The sequence below is a fragment of the Pungitius pungitius genome, chromosome 14, assembly GCF_949316345.1.
Source record: "Pungitius pungitius chromosome 14, fPunPun2.1, whole genome shotgun sequence".
NCBI classification, from domain to species: domain Eukaryota; kingdom Metazoa; phylum Chordata; class Actinopteri; order Perciformes; family Gasterosteidae; genus Pungitius; species Pungitius pungitius.
The window spans coordinates 2,235,813-2,253,141 of record NC_084913.1 but is presented as its reverse complement, the minus strand read 5'-3'; the positions used below and the strand labels follow the sequence as shown (position 1 = coordinate 2,253,141).

The 17,329-nt window shown below is 51.0% G+C and overlaps 2 protein-coding genes across 2 annotated transcripts; both read left to right on the top strand.

Annotated features, from left to right (window-relative positions):
* Window positions 1-118: 118 nt before the first annotated feature.
* LOC119228198 (parkin coregulated gene protein-like) lies at window positions 119-3,093 on the top strand. Its single transcript, XM_037487611.2, has 5 exons — window positions 119-615; window positions 1,322-1,456; window positions 1,729-1,900; window positions 2,013-2,162; window positions 2,480-3,093. Exons 1-5 carry the CDS (start codon window positions 565-567, stop codon window positions 2,632-2,634), a joined length of 663 nt encoding a protein of 220 aa, XP_037343508.1. The 5' UTR covers window positions 119-564; the 3' UTR covers window positions 2,635-3,093.
* Window positions 3,094-3,653: 560 nt separating this feature from the next.
* Window positions 3,654-16,771, top strand: znf106a (zinc finger protein 106a). The gene is made up of 22 exons (XM_062557406.1): window positions 3,654-3,754; window positions 5,527-5,580; window positions 5,973-6,034; window positions 7,426-7,620; window positions 8,296-10,293; window positions 10,373-10,805; window positions 10,997-11,066; window positions 11,168-11,322; window positions 11,470-11,530; window positions 11,654-11,986; window positions 12,212-12,911; window positions 13,156-13,196; window positions 13,523-13,668; window positions 13,748-13,882; window positions 13,965-14,081; window positions 14,163-14,354; window positions 14,530-14,592; window positions 14,665-14,784; window positions 14,873-14,944; window positions 15,108-15,179; window positions 15,313-15,465; window positions 15,548-16,771. Exons 2-22 carry the CDS (start codon window positions 5,527-5,529, stop codon window positions 15,620-15,622), a joined length of 5,247 nt encoding a protein of 1,748 aa, XP_062413390.1. The 5' UTR covers window positions 3,654-3,754; the 3' UTR covers window positions 15,623-16,771.
* The last annotated feature ends 558 nt before the right edge of the window (window positions 16,772-17,329 follow it).

Genomic DNA, 17,329 nt, shown 5'->3' with positions numbered 1-17,329 from the left:
TATAATTGTCAACTTAAACAAACTTTAAACATTAACCATTAACGGTTTGGGAGTCTTAGGTTGGAAACCTCCGAGTTGTCTTGAACGCAACACAACTCTTTACGTCACGTTAAATGGCCGTTTGGGAGACGCGTTCAGCGAGGACTGAACTGCCACAATAAGTAGGTGGTAGGTGTCCAATAAATGCTTTCCCCCCGTCTTCTATATATATTACGTCGTTACTAATCCCAGGCATGTGGGTGAGGTACGCTGGTTTCACTGGTTTCACTGGTCACACGTTCAGTCCCATGTGACGTCGACCCGTGGGTCTCAATATGAACATCACTCTTTGATTTTAATGAAACCTATTGATTGGCAGGACCAGCTGAGGTGGTGAGGTCATCAGGTCGGCTGCTGTTCAAACGCGTCCTTGGCGGTTGCCTAGCAACCGCTGCGAAAAGAAAAAATGCATCATCCTTTGTAACCTTTTGAGATCTCGGAAAAGTTGTATTCAGCTGTTTTTTCGTTGAAGTAACTTAGTTAACGTTAGTATGTAGGTTTAGATTTGCTTTTAAAATCACCAACATGTTCGGAGTAAACAAGGAATCAGAAGCCGCCTCCATGAAGAACTCCATGGTGAGTTATTTCAAGTTATTGCTGTTTGAACAATCCAGACTATTCTTACTATAAAAACATTTAAAAAGTGTCATGGAATATAATGGACAACGTGTTACAAATGATTGTATCACTCCCTCTGTCCCCTCTGCGTCTCCCATTGTCCCCTCTGTGTCTCCCTCTGTCCCCTCTGTGTCTCCCTCTGTCCCCTCTGTGTCTCCCATTGTCCCCTCTGTGTCTCCCTCTGTCCCCTCTGTGTCTCCCTTTGTCCCCTCTGTGTCTCCCTCTGTCCCCTCTGTGTCTCCCATTGTCCCCTCTGTGTCTCCCTCTGTCCCCTCTGTGTCTCCCATTGTCCCCTCTGTGTCTCCCTCTGTCCCCTCTGTGTCTCCCATTGTCCCCTCTGTGTCTCCCTCTGTCCCCTCTGTGTCTCCCATTGTCCCCTCTGTGTCTCCCTCTGTCCCCTCTGTGTCTCCCATTGTCCCCTCTGTGTCTCCCTTTGTCCCCTCTGTGTCTCCCTTTGTCCCCTCTGTGTCTCCCATTGTCCCCATTGTCCCCTCTGTGTCTCCCTTTGTCCCCTCTGTGTCTCCCTTTGTCCCCTCTGTGTCTCCCATTGTCCCCTCTGTGTCTCCCTTTGTCCCCTCTGTGTCTCCCATTGTCCCCTCTGTCCCCTCTGTGTCTCCCTCTGTCCCCTCTGTGTCTCCCTTTGTCCCCTCTGTCTCCCGAGCAGGCGGCGAGTCCCTCGCGTGCAGCGGTTTTCAACGAAGGCCCCTGCAGACCCACCGTCTTCCGAAAGTTGTACGAGCGCGGGGACGTCCCGATTCAGAAGGACTGTCGTGAGGGAGGGAGGAGCGTGCAGTGGAAGGTATCGGACGCACACCACCTCCACTCATCCTCATCATCACCAGCGAAGCGGAAGGCGATGGTGGTCTTAAGCAGGGGAGGGGGAGAGCTCTGCCCCCTGGAGAATAAGAATTTAGAGGAAACTAAGAAAAGAGAATAATGAATAATAAACATATGAAGGGTGAGCTGAAAGCACCAGCCAGATGTTCCCTCAAATGTCCTTGACATTCAGAAACCCTTCGCCTTTGTCTCGCTGGTAATCCGTGTAGTATAAATACCCCCCTGTGACCTCAGGTGGAGTTGGACATGCTGGACTACCACTACTTCCTGCCTCTGTTTTTCGATGGCCTGGCTGAAAGCATCGCGCCGTACAACTTCATCGCCGTCCAAGGAATCCACGAAATCTTGGACCACGGGGGTCCCAAGATCCTGCCCGTCGTCCCCCAGCTGATTGCCCCCATCAGGAGTAAGTCTAGCCGAGGAGTGCAGGGGGGGGGGCGGAGGGGGTCTATTCTATACTCTCAGTGACAGTTGCACCCGGGGGCCCTGCTCCTCTGACCGACCTTTGACCTCCGCAGAAGCCTTGGACACGAGGAACAACGCCGTGATGTGCTCCACCATGAAGGTCCTGCAGCACCTGGTGAAGTCGGCCGACCGAGTGGGAGAGGCCCTGGTGCCGCACTTCAAACAGTTCCTCCGGGTTTTCTGCGAGTTCTGGGGCAAGACGTGTAAGTTCCACCCGGCTGAGTCCGACGCGGCGAATCAATCATCCAAACAGAGCCCTTCAGCCCCCTAATCAACACCCGCGTTGAAGGGTTTGTCTCTTTGATTGGCTTACATTATCTTAGTCTTTGCTGAGGTCTGGATTAGCTGTCAAATCGCCCCCCCCCACCCCCCCCCCCCTTCTGAGGGCGGGTTTCTGCGTCGCAGCGCTGGTGGACCCCACCAGGAACACATCTGTCCCTGGCTGGCGGTTCCCGACCCGAGCCTTCGAATGTCAAGCTGTCGAGTCTGTGCGCCTGACTCTGTTTCCTCGGGACACCAGACGCCCCCCACGCCGTCGTCTACGGCCCAAAGAAGCCGTCGCTCGGCGAGCTGGTGGAGGAGACTCTGCAGATTTTGGAGCAGCGAGGGGGGAAGGATGCACTCAAAGCCATCAAGGTCATGATCCCCAACTACCATTCCTGCGTGAGCTGCTGAGGAGGGGAGGAGGGTCACCCTGACCCCCATCGCCCCGAGCCCCCTCTCTACAAGACGGTGGCACATAAAGAGCACTCTGAACCCCAAAATGGCTTCTTTTGTAAAAAAAAAAACCAAAAAAACATTATGTGAATGTATTTTGTAACCACGTCTCGATATAAATGGTCATTGTGGAACACGCACAAAAAGCCCGGCCTTATTGTTGAAGGTTCTGAGACTTTAGTTCACAACAAGACAGTTGAATTCTCGCTGACCGGCCACGATGATTGAATACGGGGTCACAGGAAATAACAGTTAGACAAAAGGTAAGGGTTGGTCTAAGCTTATCAGGAAGGACGACGGACCTTGAAGTCATCAGCACCCTACGTGTGATTAGGTGTTCAGATCGGAGGGAGAGATGAGTCCGACGACCCAACTCCCAAATCTGGGAGCTTTGGTTAAAATGCCGCTGGATTTCAAATTCATATAAGTAAGAATCTATATTCATTGTTTTGAGAGTTTACTTGAATTAATGTCTCAATTGTGTTTTTTTTTTCAATGTAGTGGAATTTTGGAAAATATAATTAACATTTATGTCTAAATTTTGCAGTGAATGACAACCCTAGATTTGGATTTTAAGAAGCAGGTGCTGCTTGAAACTTTCCAATTTGTCAAACTATAGTGAATGAAATAATGTGGGCTCTCCCCGAAATATAATTCTCAGCTTGATTAAACTTGGTTTGTATTGTAATTATTCTGTCGTCCTGATTTTGGACCGTTTGGTTAAGTTGGAAATGTCCGACCCACGAGTAGTTTTGAACGCAGCTCGACTTTTTCCTCCACGGAATAGCAGTCACGTTATTCAATGTTGGGCACTTCTTTCTTACAAGTGGGTCATAAATAAAACGTGCTCTTATTCGTGTAACTTTCTGATGGACTGGGTTACTTGTGGGGAAAAAATCTCCAAACCTGCTGTGAAGATTTTCCAAAACATCGAATACGATTTCCGGTATTTCTTAACAGAGGTGTTCCTGAACGCCTCACGGGTTGTAGTTTAGGGGCGAGGAGGAAGGAGTTGTTTTTAGCTTCAGCGGTGGATGAGAACATGAAGTAGCCCCACACACATTTGGGTGTTATAAAGGTAGTCAACAGCAACGTTTCAGAATTTACAATGTCTAAAAATAATGTAACTGTACTTCATCACACTCTTACAATGTAGTTAGTTAACGTCAAGTATTTTACGTTTCGCTAACCAGGGGTAACGTCGGTTTCGCAGGCTAGCATGCTGTTGCTAACTTGCTAACTATCTTACTTTATTGTTAATGTTAATTATTTTTACAACACACCCTCATGCTGGCGTCTCGTTCGCCTTTTGACGTGTTTTTATAAGGGAACGGTAATATCTAAACTCTTGGGAACGAGCAGCTAACTACAGCTAAGTTAGGCTAACAACAAATCAACCGTTAGCTAGCTAGCTGAAGTTACTCGTAAACGTTGATTTTTTTTAAACTGAACTGCAAGGTATCAGTTACCGCAGCAGACTACCTGTGATTGCGTTATAACCGCAGCTTTGTGACCAAAACCACAGTGGACTGAGATGATAAACCTCTTCACAAAGTAAGCCCACTGCTAATTTTGTTCAATCCATTGTTCAACTGGTTCGGGCAGGCAGGCTTGGTTCAACTGCTTGTGTTTGCTAACTGGCTAACTTTTGAGGAGTCCACGTTACTTTGCATGCTGTCTGCAAAAGAAAAGGCTCTGTGGTGAAATATTCCCCCATTAAACATCTTCCTCTCACTGTGTATTTTAGCAAACACCTCAGGTGCATCTGATTCATTTGGTGTCCTGCAGCGACTGAGAGGACTTATGACCCACGGATCACACTGGTTTTATAGTATCTGCCCTCTGGTGCTTTGGACAGTGGAGAGAAATAATGATGGACCCCCTCCCCCGTGTCGAAGGGCGACCTTGCAATGTAAACCTTTATTGCTCTCAACCATCTCCATCAGAGCAGGCTGATGGGTTTCATCGTATTTAAATGTTTTGACACAAGCGTTATTTCAATACAAGAAAAACACAAACAAATGCCTTCATTATCCCGAATTGTCCTAAATCATCGCTTGAAGGTGAAGCCGTTACTAGATAATTACACACATGACTGGAGCTACTTTCAGTGTTGCTGGGATTCTCCCTCATGCGATCATTGTACAAAATTCCCAAATTTGCTGACTACTCTCAATGATTTTTCTCTCTAATTTAGCATTTTACGGTCCAAAACTTCAACAATAGCGATGGCGGGATGTTTTCTTTGTGGTTTTTGTTTGGTTTCGTATGGTACTAAAGCGGTTGTAAAGATAACTTATTCGTCCCACAATCTATGAACCAGTAACGTTTTAGAACAGGGCCCCACTTGGTGAGTTGCTTCTTCTTACGAGGGCAAGGTTAAAAAGACACAGGCGCTTCGTGACCAGCCTTTGACCCGCGTGGCGTTAGGTTCTGTCCCCGTCTGTGAACATTCAACAAGTTCAGACACTGCTGCGACAGTGCCTTCGGGCCGCAGAGCCGCTCTGTCAGCAGACTGCAAATAGACCGGCGTCCTGGTTGGACTCCGCGCTGACATTTGGACTGCGGGTCCGAGGCACGTCGTTGAATAGTTTGGTGCGGCTGTGCAGGGAAGATGGGCCCTGAGCTCACTTTGATGAGTCCGAGTTGTTGCTGATAGCTCACACAATTATTTTGTACAGTCACAATATCCATCTACAGTTAAGCCACACTCATCACCACATATTACATTCATGATTAAGGGTGGTTTGTTGCTTTGTCCTAGTGAAGCTTTGATTGATGAGACTTTTTATTTTTATTCATTTCTCTGCAGTGACAATAACAATTTAATGATTTCTTCTTGTGTTTAAGATGGCGAGAAACAGAGAATGCATCCTCTGTGAAACAGTTTACTCCACCAAGCAGGTAATTCCCCCTCACATTCACATACACACTTTAAATGTGTAAACGGCGTAATAGTATTTCAGGTGAGACGCTGAGGAGCTCTGGCTACATTGACTCTGGAGTTACACAACAAGGAGTTTAACAAATGATACATTCAGCATTGTTCTACCTACATTGTATTGGGACTGTTTGTGTTCATGTACCATTTGAAATATATTTTGCACTATTCAAATGAGTCCAAGGAATTAAAACAACAGGCCTGTTTTTATCTTGAGATAAATATGTTTTCAGCTAATTTGGCATTTCAATGGTTGGTTTAGCTCAATCCAATTTACCTGTAAAGGAATATACTGTATATGTATCACCAAATCCATTGAATGGATACATTTTAAACTTTATTTTCCAATCTGCAGGAGATGGATGAGCACATGAGAAGTATGCTGCACCACCGTGAGCTGGAGAAGCTCAAAGGCCGGTGAGTTGTTTCCCCAAAAATACACAACGTGCACAGATATCGTGTAGTTACATTTCACAACTCAAACCTTTTGACATTTTTGAGAACATTTAGTTTTACAAATTATCACGGTTCTAAAGTTCTAGGCGACGGTTCACTATCACGATCGCATCTTATTCAATAACGTAACTGTTAAACACGTTGCCAATGACGACTGATGGAAGAGTTCTGCACAAACGTATTTGGGTCATGCGGCTCGTGTGCACACACATGCACGTGTCGATCACAGTCATCCGGTGAGTGGATACGTGGGCAGCTGTCTCAACCGTGGAACATATATTTAGACACAATCTCTCCGGAACAACAGGCGTGACCCATCGAAGGCATCTGGCGGTCTTGTGACCCCCGTGTAGATTATTAAAAGCATGTGGCCCTTCGCAGAGAGGGAGCGGAGCGAATACTCGGTTGAGGGACGGAGTTGTTGCTAAGTTACAAACATTGACGTGCAAAGACGCCACTTTGATAAACCTGATTGCCAGGTGCATTTGAAAGGGAAGGTAATGATTCAAACAGCCTGCAGCAGGTACAGATAGTTATAACAGAGAAGAAGAGCGCATGGTGATTGAGAGAACTGTCACCAATGGGGTCGCTGAGGCTTGACTTGAGCCACGGCTCGATGCAGATCTGAGCGGAGGAATGGATCCTCGCTCACAGCACCGCAGCTGAGAGAGAACTTCAAAGAAACCCTAGCTCCCTGAACGAGACTTTGCCAACTGTACAAGAGGTCAAAAAATGGCAGCCTGCCATGACACAGATCTGAAAAAGAGAAATGAGAAGGATCCAGAAAGTCACGGGGGGTGGGGGGGCATTCTGGGAGAGGATCTGAAGTGGAGGCTGTAAGAGCAGCTGCACGAGGCTCCAGTTACGTAGGCTTTGCTCAGGATTGGTCAGCGGGAGGCTCAGGCCTGTTCTAATAACACATGCTGGTGTGTGGGGGGGTCAGGGCGGAGTGTGAGGATCAAATACAGACATCGCCTTCTGCAGGGTCTCAGAGCGCAGCGGACACATCATGAAAGAGCACTAGGCTGAGGGCGCCGTGCCTCCTTCCACTCCACGCCGCCCGGCTCCAGCCTGGCTGCCCCCCCCACCACCACCACCCTCGCTCTGGCCTGCTGAAGAAAGGCAAAAACAAAACAAGATCAGGAAGATTTTTTTGAACAAGAGAAAATTACAAGTTAGCGACCTCCTGATCCGTGACAGATAGAGAATTTGGACAAGTTAATCTTTTTTAAGGACCGTTGAGTATTCTCCTCTCCTGATTTTATTTTGACTCCTAAGTAACGGAACAAAGACCAGAGCAGAACAATGCCCGAAGGCACGATTGAACGCCCGCTCTCGCCTTCCCTCCCCAGGGACTGCGGACACGAGTGCAGAGTGTGCAAGGCGACGGTGGTGAGCCTCACCGACTACGCCAGCCACATTTCCAGTGCCTCGCACAAGCAGAACGTGGAGGCCGCCGACAAAAGGCACCCGGGGAACGACCACGACGAACAGTACTTCGACCAGGCTCTGGTGGACCTGATCGGGAAGAGGAAGGACCAGATCAGGTAAGACATGTGACAAGTTAGTTGCTTTAAGTGAACTGTTATCAAATAGTTAGTTTTGTGGCTGTGAGAAATTCAACCTTTTAATGCGATTAAGCTCGGGTGCCCGTGGTTCGTGTACATGCGCCATGTATAGTCACATCGGGGCTGAGTGGAGCTCACAGGCCTTCTTTAGCTGAAGCTCGGAGCTGAGCTGCTGCCGGAGTCGTATGTCAGAACCGCAGCTTAAAATAAAAGCATGAGCGCACACTGTGTCCACTGCCCTCTTCAAATGGTAAGACTAAAAACCTGTGCTCCTCTGATGCGGAATCAATTACATATATTTTCCTTTGATTTATGATTGTGGTTTTTGGGCTTGAAAACTGCCTCCGTTTGGCTTCTCAATGCCTCTATAGAACGCTCAGGAAAACCAATCAGCCAATCCTTCACACCTGACAACCGCAGGCAGCGGGACGCGGTTGCCGTGGAGATTGTTGAACAGACTCTGGTGTGTCTGAAATACAACAAAAGTGCAGAAGAAAAGTTTTACACTTTCTTTGACCTTGATATATTGAAGTTTTTTCCACATTCATTTAATTCTGAAAACAGCTCCATGTTGTGCCTGTTATCCACGTGAAAACAAGAAGAAAGCGATAAAAGATGTAAATACACATTGAAATCCGTCTTTGTATTTTCTAGAAAAGAAAAGAATGCCGCCGCTGCAAAACTGGCAAAAGAAGAAGCCGACCGAAGGAGAAAGGAGGAGTTTCAGCAGAGGCTCAAAGAAACTAAGGAGCGCTACCGGATGGAGTGTGCCTGGAAGCAGCAGTCACAGGGCTTCAGTGGATCCGGTCACAACAGAACCTGGTACGGCGGCGACCAGTACGACGGCTACGCGGGGGGCGTACAGCCCTGGCAGCACGCCACGCAGGGGAAGAGCGCCACCTGGCACGCCCGGGAGCCTCCCAACTATCAGAGATGGCCACCGGGGGAGTTTGCTGGCACAAGCTTGCCTTGCCAAGAAGATTTTAGCAAAAAGCGCTGCGATCAGGGTTCGGTTTTTGGGAATCAGCGCAGCCGGCTGCCGTGGCTCAGTAGCGCCGGCAGCAGCAACGGCGTCTACGGCCGAAACAATATTTCCCAGAGGAGCCGTCCTGTGAACTTTCTCGGGCCGTTTCCCCCGACGTCACACAATTCTTTGGCCCAGGCTAAAGGTCAGCTGGGGGGTCAGCAAGGCGACGGGTCTCAGAATGGTCGGGGCCAAACAGGAGAACCTGACCACAACAACACAAAGAGCTCTAAGACCTTTGGGAGCAATCCAAAGCTGGACAAAGCCTGTCGCTGGTCACCCTATCCGGTCACAAAGGGCTTTGAACCTGCATTTCAAAAGGACACAAACCCAAACTCATCGGAGCAGTACGCCAAAGTCCCCAAGTCCCAGACACAAGACAAGGTCCTGGAAACCAGCGCCGTTAACAGACCATCCCGACCAGAACACAAACTGGAGCAGTTCTCCTCGAGTGGACAAAGTGCCGAAGAAAAAAAGAAGAAAACAAACCCTAAAACCAAATCCAGGGACAGCAGCAGCAGCAACAACAACAACAGCAGCAACAGCAGCAACAGCAGCAACAGCAGCAGCAGCAACAGCAGCAACAGCAGCAACAGCAGCAACAGCAGCAGCAGCAACAGCAGCAGCAACAGCAGCAGCAGCAATAGCAGCAGCAACAGCAGCAGCAACAGCAGCAGCAGCAGTGGTGCTCAGAGAGATGCCCACCAGAACGCCTCATCCGGCCCTTCCAATCAGAAGGCAAAGCCGCCGGTGCCGCATAAAAATAACACGGCGTCCTCACTTCCTTTGCTCGACAGCGGAGCACAGCTCAGCAAGGCCTCGAGCCACGCGAGCGCACAACCAAAAACAACGGCCAGGCCGAGCGGACCGGGCCGGCAGGCTCCGCTCGCCGGGCCCCTTCAGTCCAGGCAAGAACGGCAGCCCCCGCAAACGCTGAAGAAAGCCCCGAAGGTCGCGTCTGAAAAGAGGGTCTCCTCGGACAGCGCCCGGAACAACAGGACGGAGGTGACGCTGCACATCGCGGAGGACCAGCAGGGTGAGCAGAGGCCCACAGGAGCGAACCAATTAAACGGGCAGGATGCAGCTACCTGTCCGGCCCAGAAGCCCGCCTCGCACTCCTCAGACAGCAGCCAGTTCCTCCAATCGCTGCAGGTCAGCACCTCTACCATGGAGAGCTCAGAGCCTGCGGCGGAGGAGGAGGAGGAGGAGAAGGAAGAGGAGGAGGAGGAGGAGGAGGAGAGGAGGGCGGAGAAGGGAGCGGACGAAGCCTCGCCAGCCGGCAGCGGGCCGAGCTCGGAGAGCGACGCCTCCAGGAGCGGAGAAGCTCAGACGGACAGCAGAGAGGCAGCGGAGGAGCCGAGGCTCGACCCGCCTCCCGTCCTGAAACGCGACCTGACCAAACACATCGGCTCCAAGGGCAAAGCCGGGGGCCACGAGCCCAACCTGAACATCGCCAGGCGGGTGAGAAACCTGAGCGAGTCGCGGAGGAGCGACACGGAGAAGGACTCCGGCCTCAAGCCGACCGTGAGGCAGCTCCTCAGCGCCTCCGGGTCTCGGCGCAACGTGAACTGGGATCAGGTGTACCAGGAGGTCAGGAAGAAGCAGGACAAGGGGAAAGGCATGCCGAGGTGAGTGTTCCACTATGTTACATTAGGAGGGAGATTCTTTTGTGTTCAGTTACTCACGTCATGTCCTCTATGTCTCCAGGTTCGGCATCGAGATGGTCCCGATGGACCAGGAGGACCAGAGCCAGGAGGAATACCACATTTCCCTGCTTGAGGGTTTCCAGTGGGAGTCGCTGGTGGCCACGCCCACCTCCCGAAAACGCTCCTTGTCGGAGAGCAGCGTCGCCCCGGGCTCCGCCCACTCCCTGTTCACGTCCCTCATGACCAAGGAGACGGAGCAGAGGGACGGCTCAGAGACGCAGGGATCCGTTCCTGCCGACCCGGCGTTGGCTCCAGGAAACAAAGACCACCGGCACGAGGTGAAGTCGGAGGCCAGAGCACAGAAGCAGCCGGACGAGCTGCCGTCTGTGATGGCGAGGGCTCTGCGGGGGTCCGACTCGGTGCTCGGGGACAGCAGCTCCGGGACGGAGCTTTGCGAAGGTCAGGGAACCGGAAAGAGACGAAGAGCAGCCAAGGTGAGCAAAGGAAACGGCGCAGAATGGGAATGAGTGTGGAAAAGGATGGAGATGTCCTCAAGATGTAGCGTAACACATGAACACCAGCTAGTCATGTTGCATTGTGGGTTTTATTTACGCACCATTGAGAGTCTGACAGCGTTAAAGGGAGTTAATGCCTTTTTTAAATGTGACTTCTTTCTCCCATGTAGGAAACTCCAAGTGCGGAGGCATCTTGCTTGAACCACAGTAGCAAAAGAAGGAAAGTCAAATCCAAAAAAGGTATGCACCTGTACATAGTTGTTGTCTTTAAGTTGTCTCAGCTGTTGAGGAGCTTTGAATGTAAGTGGATCTTGACGGTAAAGAGGCGTGTGTTGTTGCAGAGCGTCTGCAGATCGACCAGCTGCTGACGGTGTCTCTGCGGGAGGAGGAGCTGAGCCGCGGCCTGCAGACGGTGGACAGCAGCCTGATCCAGGCCCGGGCCGCTCTGGAGGCCGCCTACATGGAGGTGCAGCGTCTCATGGTGGTTAAACAGCAGGTAAAAACCATACCAATAGCATCCTTCACTTATTGGTAAATAGGTTTATTCACATTCACTCCTGTAGGCCCCTTATTTCGTTTTATGTCAGTAATCAGCGTGTAATATAAAGAAGAACTACTCACTCTTTGATTTTGTCTCGCGCAGATGACCGGAGAGATGAGCACACTGAGAAACAAGCGCATTGAGTTACTTAAAGGAATCCAAGGTAAGAACCATAAAATACATGGAATCTGATTTTATTAAATGGTAACTTTTCCTGCTTAGTGAGCACAAACTGAGACTGAAATACAATGAATGAATTATTCTAACTGCGTGTGTTACCTACCAGGTAACGTGGAGGAAGCCCCTCAGCCCAAAGTGAAAGAAGAAAAGATGGACTCAGCAGAAGCTGAACCTCACGCGCCGTCCTCCGTGCTGCTCTCCTCTGTCGCTGCTGCACCCGCTGCGCCCGCTGCACCCGGTCCGAGTCCTCTCACCGAGTCTGCCTCTCCTCCCTCCCCTCCCACCTCCATCCTCCCCTTCTTGCCTTTAGTCATCAAGCAGGAGCCTCAGTCTCCTGTTCATGTGGACTTAGAGCCGGGCCCTGTGGACTATAAAACCCACAGTGCTCACAGCACCACCCCAGAGCTGCTGCCCCCTCCTCCTGCAGCTTCTTCACCAGGTAACGCCGTGCAGCGCTTTTCACATGCTTTCATGCAACGGGTCCTGATCCTGAGTGAGGACGGAGATGCATTCAGCACATTAGCCCTCAAAGACGTGTTTTGCAGGGTCTCGTCAGCGTTTGCTTTTTAAATGTAGAGAGAAGAAACTCGAGGGGAAAAAGAGAAAATGTCTCCATATATTCTCATGTCCATTAAATGTTTTGATCTGTGTGTTTCTGGAACAGATCCCGGCCCCAACTTTCAGCTATCACTTGAAACAAAGCAGACGTACACAGAACAAAGCTGGAAGAACTTCGACGACCCTGCAGACTGCAAAGAGAGCTTATCGGGTCTGGTCCAGACAACAGAAAAGGTCGCCTCTTTTCCCAGCTCCAAAACCCCCTTCAACCTCCCCCCGGCCAGCAGGAGGAGCTCTGAGGCGCCCTCTGCTGTGGACTGTGCAGCCACGCAGGCCTTCGCGCCCCCCTCGGCCCTCCACCCGCCCGCCTCCCCGTCCGACCCGAGGGGCGGAAAGCGCGTCAGGAAGCTGAAGAAGAGGAAGGTGCTGAAGAAGGTGGAGCAGCCCGAGAGCAGCGACACGGAGGTGGACGGCGACGCCTCGAGGCCGAGGTGGCTGCGGCCGCGCAGGAGGCCGAGCGGCAGCTCCGTGGTCAGCACCTCCACGCCGCCGTCAGAGGGCCGGGGGGGCGACGCCGAGGAGGCCTGCGGGCAGCTGTTCATGGCCGTCAAACTCAAGCGGGTCGACAGGTCCCCCGGACACAGGGGGGCTCAACCCACGCCGCACTTGGATTCAGAAGAAAGCATGGAGGTCACCGCCGCCCCCCCGGTTCAGGTCCCAGACTCCTCCACGCCGGAGCCGCGGAGCCTGGCCTGCAACGAGGTCACCTCCACCAGTGACATGGAGGTGTGCCGGTCCTCCGAGAGGTGAGGCTGCTTCTCCCCCCCCCACTGGAACTCCTCCTACACGCTTCTCCTGTCAAGCAAACAAACACTTTATCGACGTAAAGACCAAACCTCAAATATAATGTGCTTTTCCAGAATGAGAATATATCAGAACCAGGTGTTTGTGTTAATGTTCTGCTAGACCTCGGATGACCTTTTGTTTTGAGGTCTAATCACAGACAGTTTGGGATTAAGAACTCTCTTCATTCCTCTCTTCTCCGAACAGCGACCTGCCGCTTCCCACCACGTTGGCCAAGATCTCCTCAGGTAAGAAGATGATGCTGTGAGGTCTGGGTTCTACTCAGAGACCGATTCGTACGACATGCGGAGCAGTAACCAGAGAGAGGGAGGCAGTGAAGGGTCCATGAGTCACACCATTATAACAAACCTAAAAATCAGCCCCCCCCAAGCAGCCTGAAGTAGAAACGCCATCTGAGCAGGTTTAAAAAAAGACTGGGAGCCCAAATTACTTTTTATGGGCAAAGATATTCATGGAGGTGTTGTTTGACTTTTAGTGACTGAGTAAGCTTCTGGTGATGAAGATAAACAGTAAAACGTGTGTGTGTGTGTGTGTGTGTGTGTGTCTCACACAGACGCGTCCTCTGACCACGGCGAGGACGATCTGCTCACCGAGGGCACGTTCGAAGGCCACCAGGAGGCGGTGAACGCCATGCAGGTCTACAACGGGCTGCTGTACACGTGCTCCGGAGACCGCACCATCAAAGCCTTCGACCTGGTGGTGGGTGTGGCCGCGGGGGGGAAGGTGGTGTCGGGGGTCAGGGTTGTAATACTCAAACCGTCTCGTGTGTCCTTCGCAGAGTCACAAATGCGTCGGCGTGTTCGAGGGCCACAGATCCAAGGTGAGCTGCCTGCTGGTGTCGGCGGCCGTCAGCCTGCATCACCGCCTCTACTCGGGCTCCAGTGACCAGAGCATCTGCTGCTACAGCCTCAAGGTCCAAACCCCTCAATGAATGACGAGCATCGCGCTTTGCCTACTCGGGTTCTTTTTCCTTTACTGCTGTTTCCCGTCCACAGACACAGGAGCTGGAGCAGCAGTTCTTTCTGCCGGACCGAGTCCTCTGCCTCCACAACCGATGGAAGACCTTATACGCCGGACTGGCCAACGGCACGGTGGTGACCTTTAACCTCAAGGTGAGGCACGCGGCGCGGGCTGCTCTATGTCTTATGGCCACTTATTGGGCTCTGATTCCCACGTCGTCCTCCTCCGTTCAGACCAACAAGGAGGCGGAGGTGTTCGATTGCCACGGCCCGCGGGCCGTGAGCTGCCTGGCCTCGTCGCAGGAGGGGGCCCGCAAGATCCTGCTGGTGGGCTCCTACGACAGCACCATCAGCGTGAGGGACGCCAAGAGCGGCCTGCTGCTGCGCACGCTGCAGGGCCACAGCAAGGCGGTGCTGTGCATGAAGGTAACGCGCCGTCCTCTGGCGCTTAGTCTGCCGTGTTTAGATGTAGTTTGAGTGAAACTCAGCAGGAAGTATTTGTCATTAGTGAAGCTTTGCTGCCTTTTATCCATCCGATGATTTAAAATAAGTCGAACGTCTAGTCCCTGAGGTGAGGGTTCAATGTGTCTCTGTCTCTCAGGTGGCCAATGACCTGGTGTTCAGCGGCTCCAGTGACCAATGTGTCTACGCGCACAACATCCACGTGAGTCTCTCTTCCCACCTCCTGCACGTTTGTGAAGTTTGATTGTGTTGATGATACGGACTTCCTCTGCAGACCGGAGAGCTGGTGCGCGTCTACAAGGGCCACAGCCACGCCGTCACCGTGGTGTCCATCCTGGGGAAGGTGATGGTCACGGCTTGTCTGGACAAACTGGTGCGCGTCTACGACCTCCAGGTCCGAATCATCCTCCCGTCTGCGTCTCTTAGTGTCACTTCATCCTTTTATTAGAGCATCAGATGTGAGCCTGTCTTTGTCTCCGCAGTCTCACAGCCAGCTGCAGGTCTACGGTGGACACAAGGACATGGTGATGTGCATGGCTGTTCACAAGAACATGGTGAGACACCCCCTTGTCCCAGAGCTACGTGCTTGGGACAATGTGAGATTAAACAAGGGAATATGAGAGGACGTTGTTGGTTTTAACTGTATGAAATGATGTGTTGCATTATAAAAAAGTCATGTTTTTCTTTGTTAATTGTGTTTTATGTTGTTTTTTTTAGATCTACAGCGGTTGCTATGACGGCAGCGTGCAGGCCGTCAAGCTGAACGTGATGCAGAACTACCGCTGCCGGGTAAGAGGACGGCTGATGATGTCATAGTCAGTTTACAAAGCAGGGCCATCTTGTTTGTATTTATTTAAGTGAATGCATAAACCCCCCCCCCCCGTAGTATCGGCTGTAGTTGCTGATCTTCTTGTGTTGACAGTGGCTCGGCTGCTCGCTGGTGTTCGGGAGGGTGGAGCACCTGCAGCACCACCTGGTCGGCCACCACCCCCCCCCCGCCGGCAGCTCCCAGCTGATCAAGTGCCGCTGGAAAAACTGCGAGGAGGTTTTCTGTGAGCGCAGCCGCTCCAAACAGGTATTTAACCACCTGCACCAGCTGTTTGGAGGAGTGTGTGTTGGTGTGGGGGCGTCATTCAGAGCGTGTTTCTCCCATGCAGCGCATACTGGTGAACACGCACATGCAGAAACACGCCGAGGAGGAGGAGGAGGAGGAGACGGAACTGGAGCCTTGAAGTGCTGCTCCCCCCTGCTTTGTCTAACCTCCCATATTGGGGGGGGGCTGTCTTTGGGACCCACCGCACGTCGCTCCTGTCGAAGCTGGCGAGTGGCGTTTGATGACTCCATCCTTTATGTTCGGTGTTGGAATCCAACCAATAACACGATGGCGAGAGGAGGGTGGGCGGAGCCGTTTGTCCTTTCACGCTGCAAAACAAACGCGCCTCTCTGACCACTCAAAGTTTCTCTTTGCACTGACCAAAGTAATCAAAGAAACACGTGACTTTTATTTATTGAAGAAAGCTCAGCGGTGCCGGTATCCGAGGGGACTGTGGTGCTTTGGATGGATATGGCATGGGCTCAGATGTTTTATTGTTGTAGTGCGTGGTCATGTGGTGCAGCCTGTTATTGTTCTTTTAAGTGGACGTCACTCGCTCTCATTAACCTCGTTTAGGAGTGACTTACAGTTCAGTGCCATCGTTTTATTTTTATTCTTATTAAGTGACACAAATTCATTTTTCACTTTCTAACAAACATCTTTTAGTTGTTTTTTTAGCGGTTTTAACGTTTCTTTTTTGAACGTCGCTCAGTGAAATCAAGGCATCGAGGGACTTTGGTTGTTGAACATTTGCAGTGAGATTGGAGCTTAGACGTGTGGGTTTTTTTCTTTGTGGGTTTATCCGTCTGAACCGTTTTTTTCTAGTGTGGCAGGCTGTTAAATAAACAATTTGCTTCTTAGAGATCTTTTTGGGGGTCATTTATTTTAGAATCGGAGCGACAGAAGCAGAGTTTTCCGCGGTGAAGGTGGTTTTCTCATGAAGTGCGGAGGCAAAGGACGTCTGGAGGAGGTGTAGATGGAGGAGCTTGAAGGGAAGAATTAGGATTCATCTCCCATGCCATACCTCGCCCCCCTAAAAACAGACCGGTCGGCAACACCAGGCCACATCTGGGGGGGTCGGTTTCCAGCTGTGACGCGTGGAGCCGACGTTTCTCACATCTTCCAAACTCACTTTGTCCTCCCGTTCCTCCCGTCTGAGGGAAGCGTGCAGTCCGCCTCTTACCTGGCATCCTGGCTTTCTTCAACTTGTTGTGAAGAGATGTTTTTTTAAGAAAGTGCAATCTGAGACACGTTAATAATAACAAAAATAAAAAATGGTGCAACATCATACAGCAACGGTGTCCTTTTCTTTTAGTTTTTCAAAGTAGTAAATACCACAACTCCACTTCAAGTGTACTGGTGACGCCGTCAAACCAGCAACTACACATTTATTTGGTTAAAAACTCATTACACTCATTTGACCAAAGTCTAAATAGGAAGAAAAAAAAAATCACAAGAAATGCTGACGATGAGCCACATTCTGTTATTCTGTCAAATCCAGATTTCACCCTCTAACAAAAACTCGTCAGCTCCACAGGTTTGTTCTTCAATCTCATCCATCGACATGAAGGGCTGAAAGAGTGGATGTGTGTGTGTGTGGGGGGGGGGGGGGGGGGGCTGAGACCAACAAAAGACGCCTGAATCCGTCCACCAGGCAGCGCTAGAGAGCTCGTGTCTGGCTGACGTCATGAAGTCCAGCAGCATGGTTTACTTCCCAAAAATAAGTGATTAAAAAACGGGATGGGGGGGCAGGGGGTGTTTGTTCAGAGGGAGGGGTGGGGGGGGGGGGGGTTTCACACCCTAAAGAAAATATGAACGCTGAAGGAGTGATTGACGAGTTTATTCA

What these genes read in the sequence shown, in the direction of transcription:
- LOC119228198 (XM_037487611.2), top strand. Translation starts at nt 565, where the DNA reads ATGTTCGGAGTAAACAAGGAATCAGAAGCCGCCTCCATGAAGAACTCC. An exon ending in CCTCCATGAAGAACTCCATG is followed by an intron (nt 616 to 1,321) that starts GTGAGTTATTTC and finishes TCTCCCGAGCAG; the next exon opens with GCGGCGAGTCCCTCGCGTGC. An exon ending in CGAGTTCTGGGGCAAGACGT is followed by an intron (nt 2,163 to 2,479) that starts GTAAGTTCCACC and finishes TCGGGACACCAG; the next exon opens with ACGCCCCCCACGCCGTCGTC.
- znf106a (XM_062557406.1), top strand. Translation starts at nt 5,527, where the DNA reads ATGGCGAGAAACAGAGAATGCATCCTCTGTGAAACAGTTTACTCCACC. An exon ending in TCTGCTGCTACAGCCTCAAG is followed by an intron (nt 13,883 to 13,964) that starts GTCCAAACCCCT and finishes TCCCGTCCACAG; the next exon opens with ACACAGGAGCTGGAGCAGCA. An exon ending in TCTACGCGCACAACATCCAC is followed by an intron (nt 14,593 to 14,664) that starts GTGAGTCTCTCT and finishes CTTCCTCTGCAG; the next exon opens with ACCGGAGAGCTGGTGCGCGT.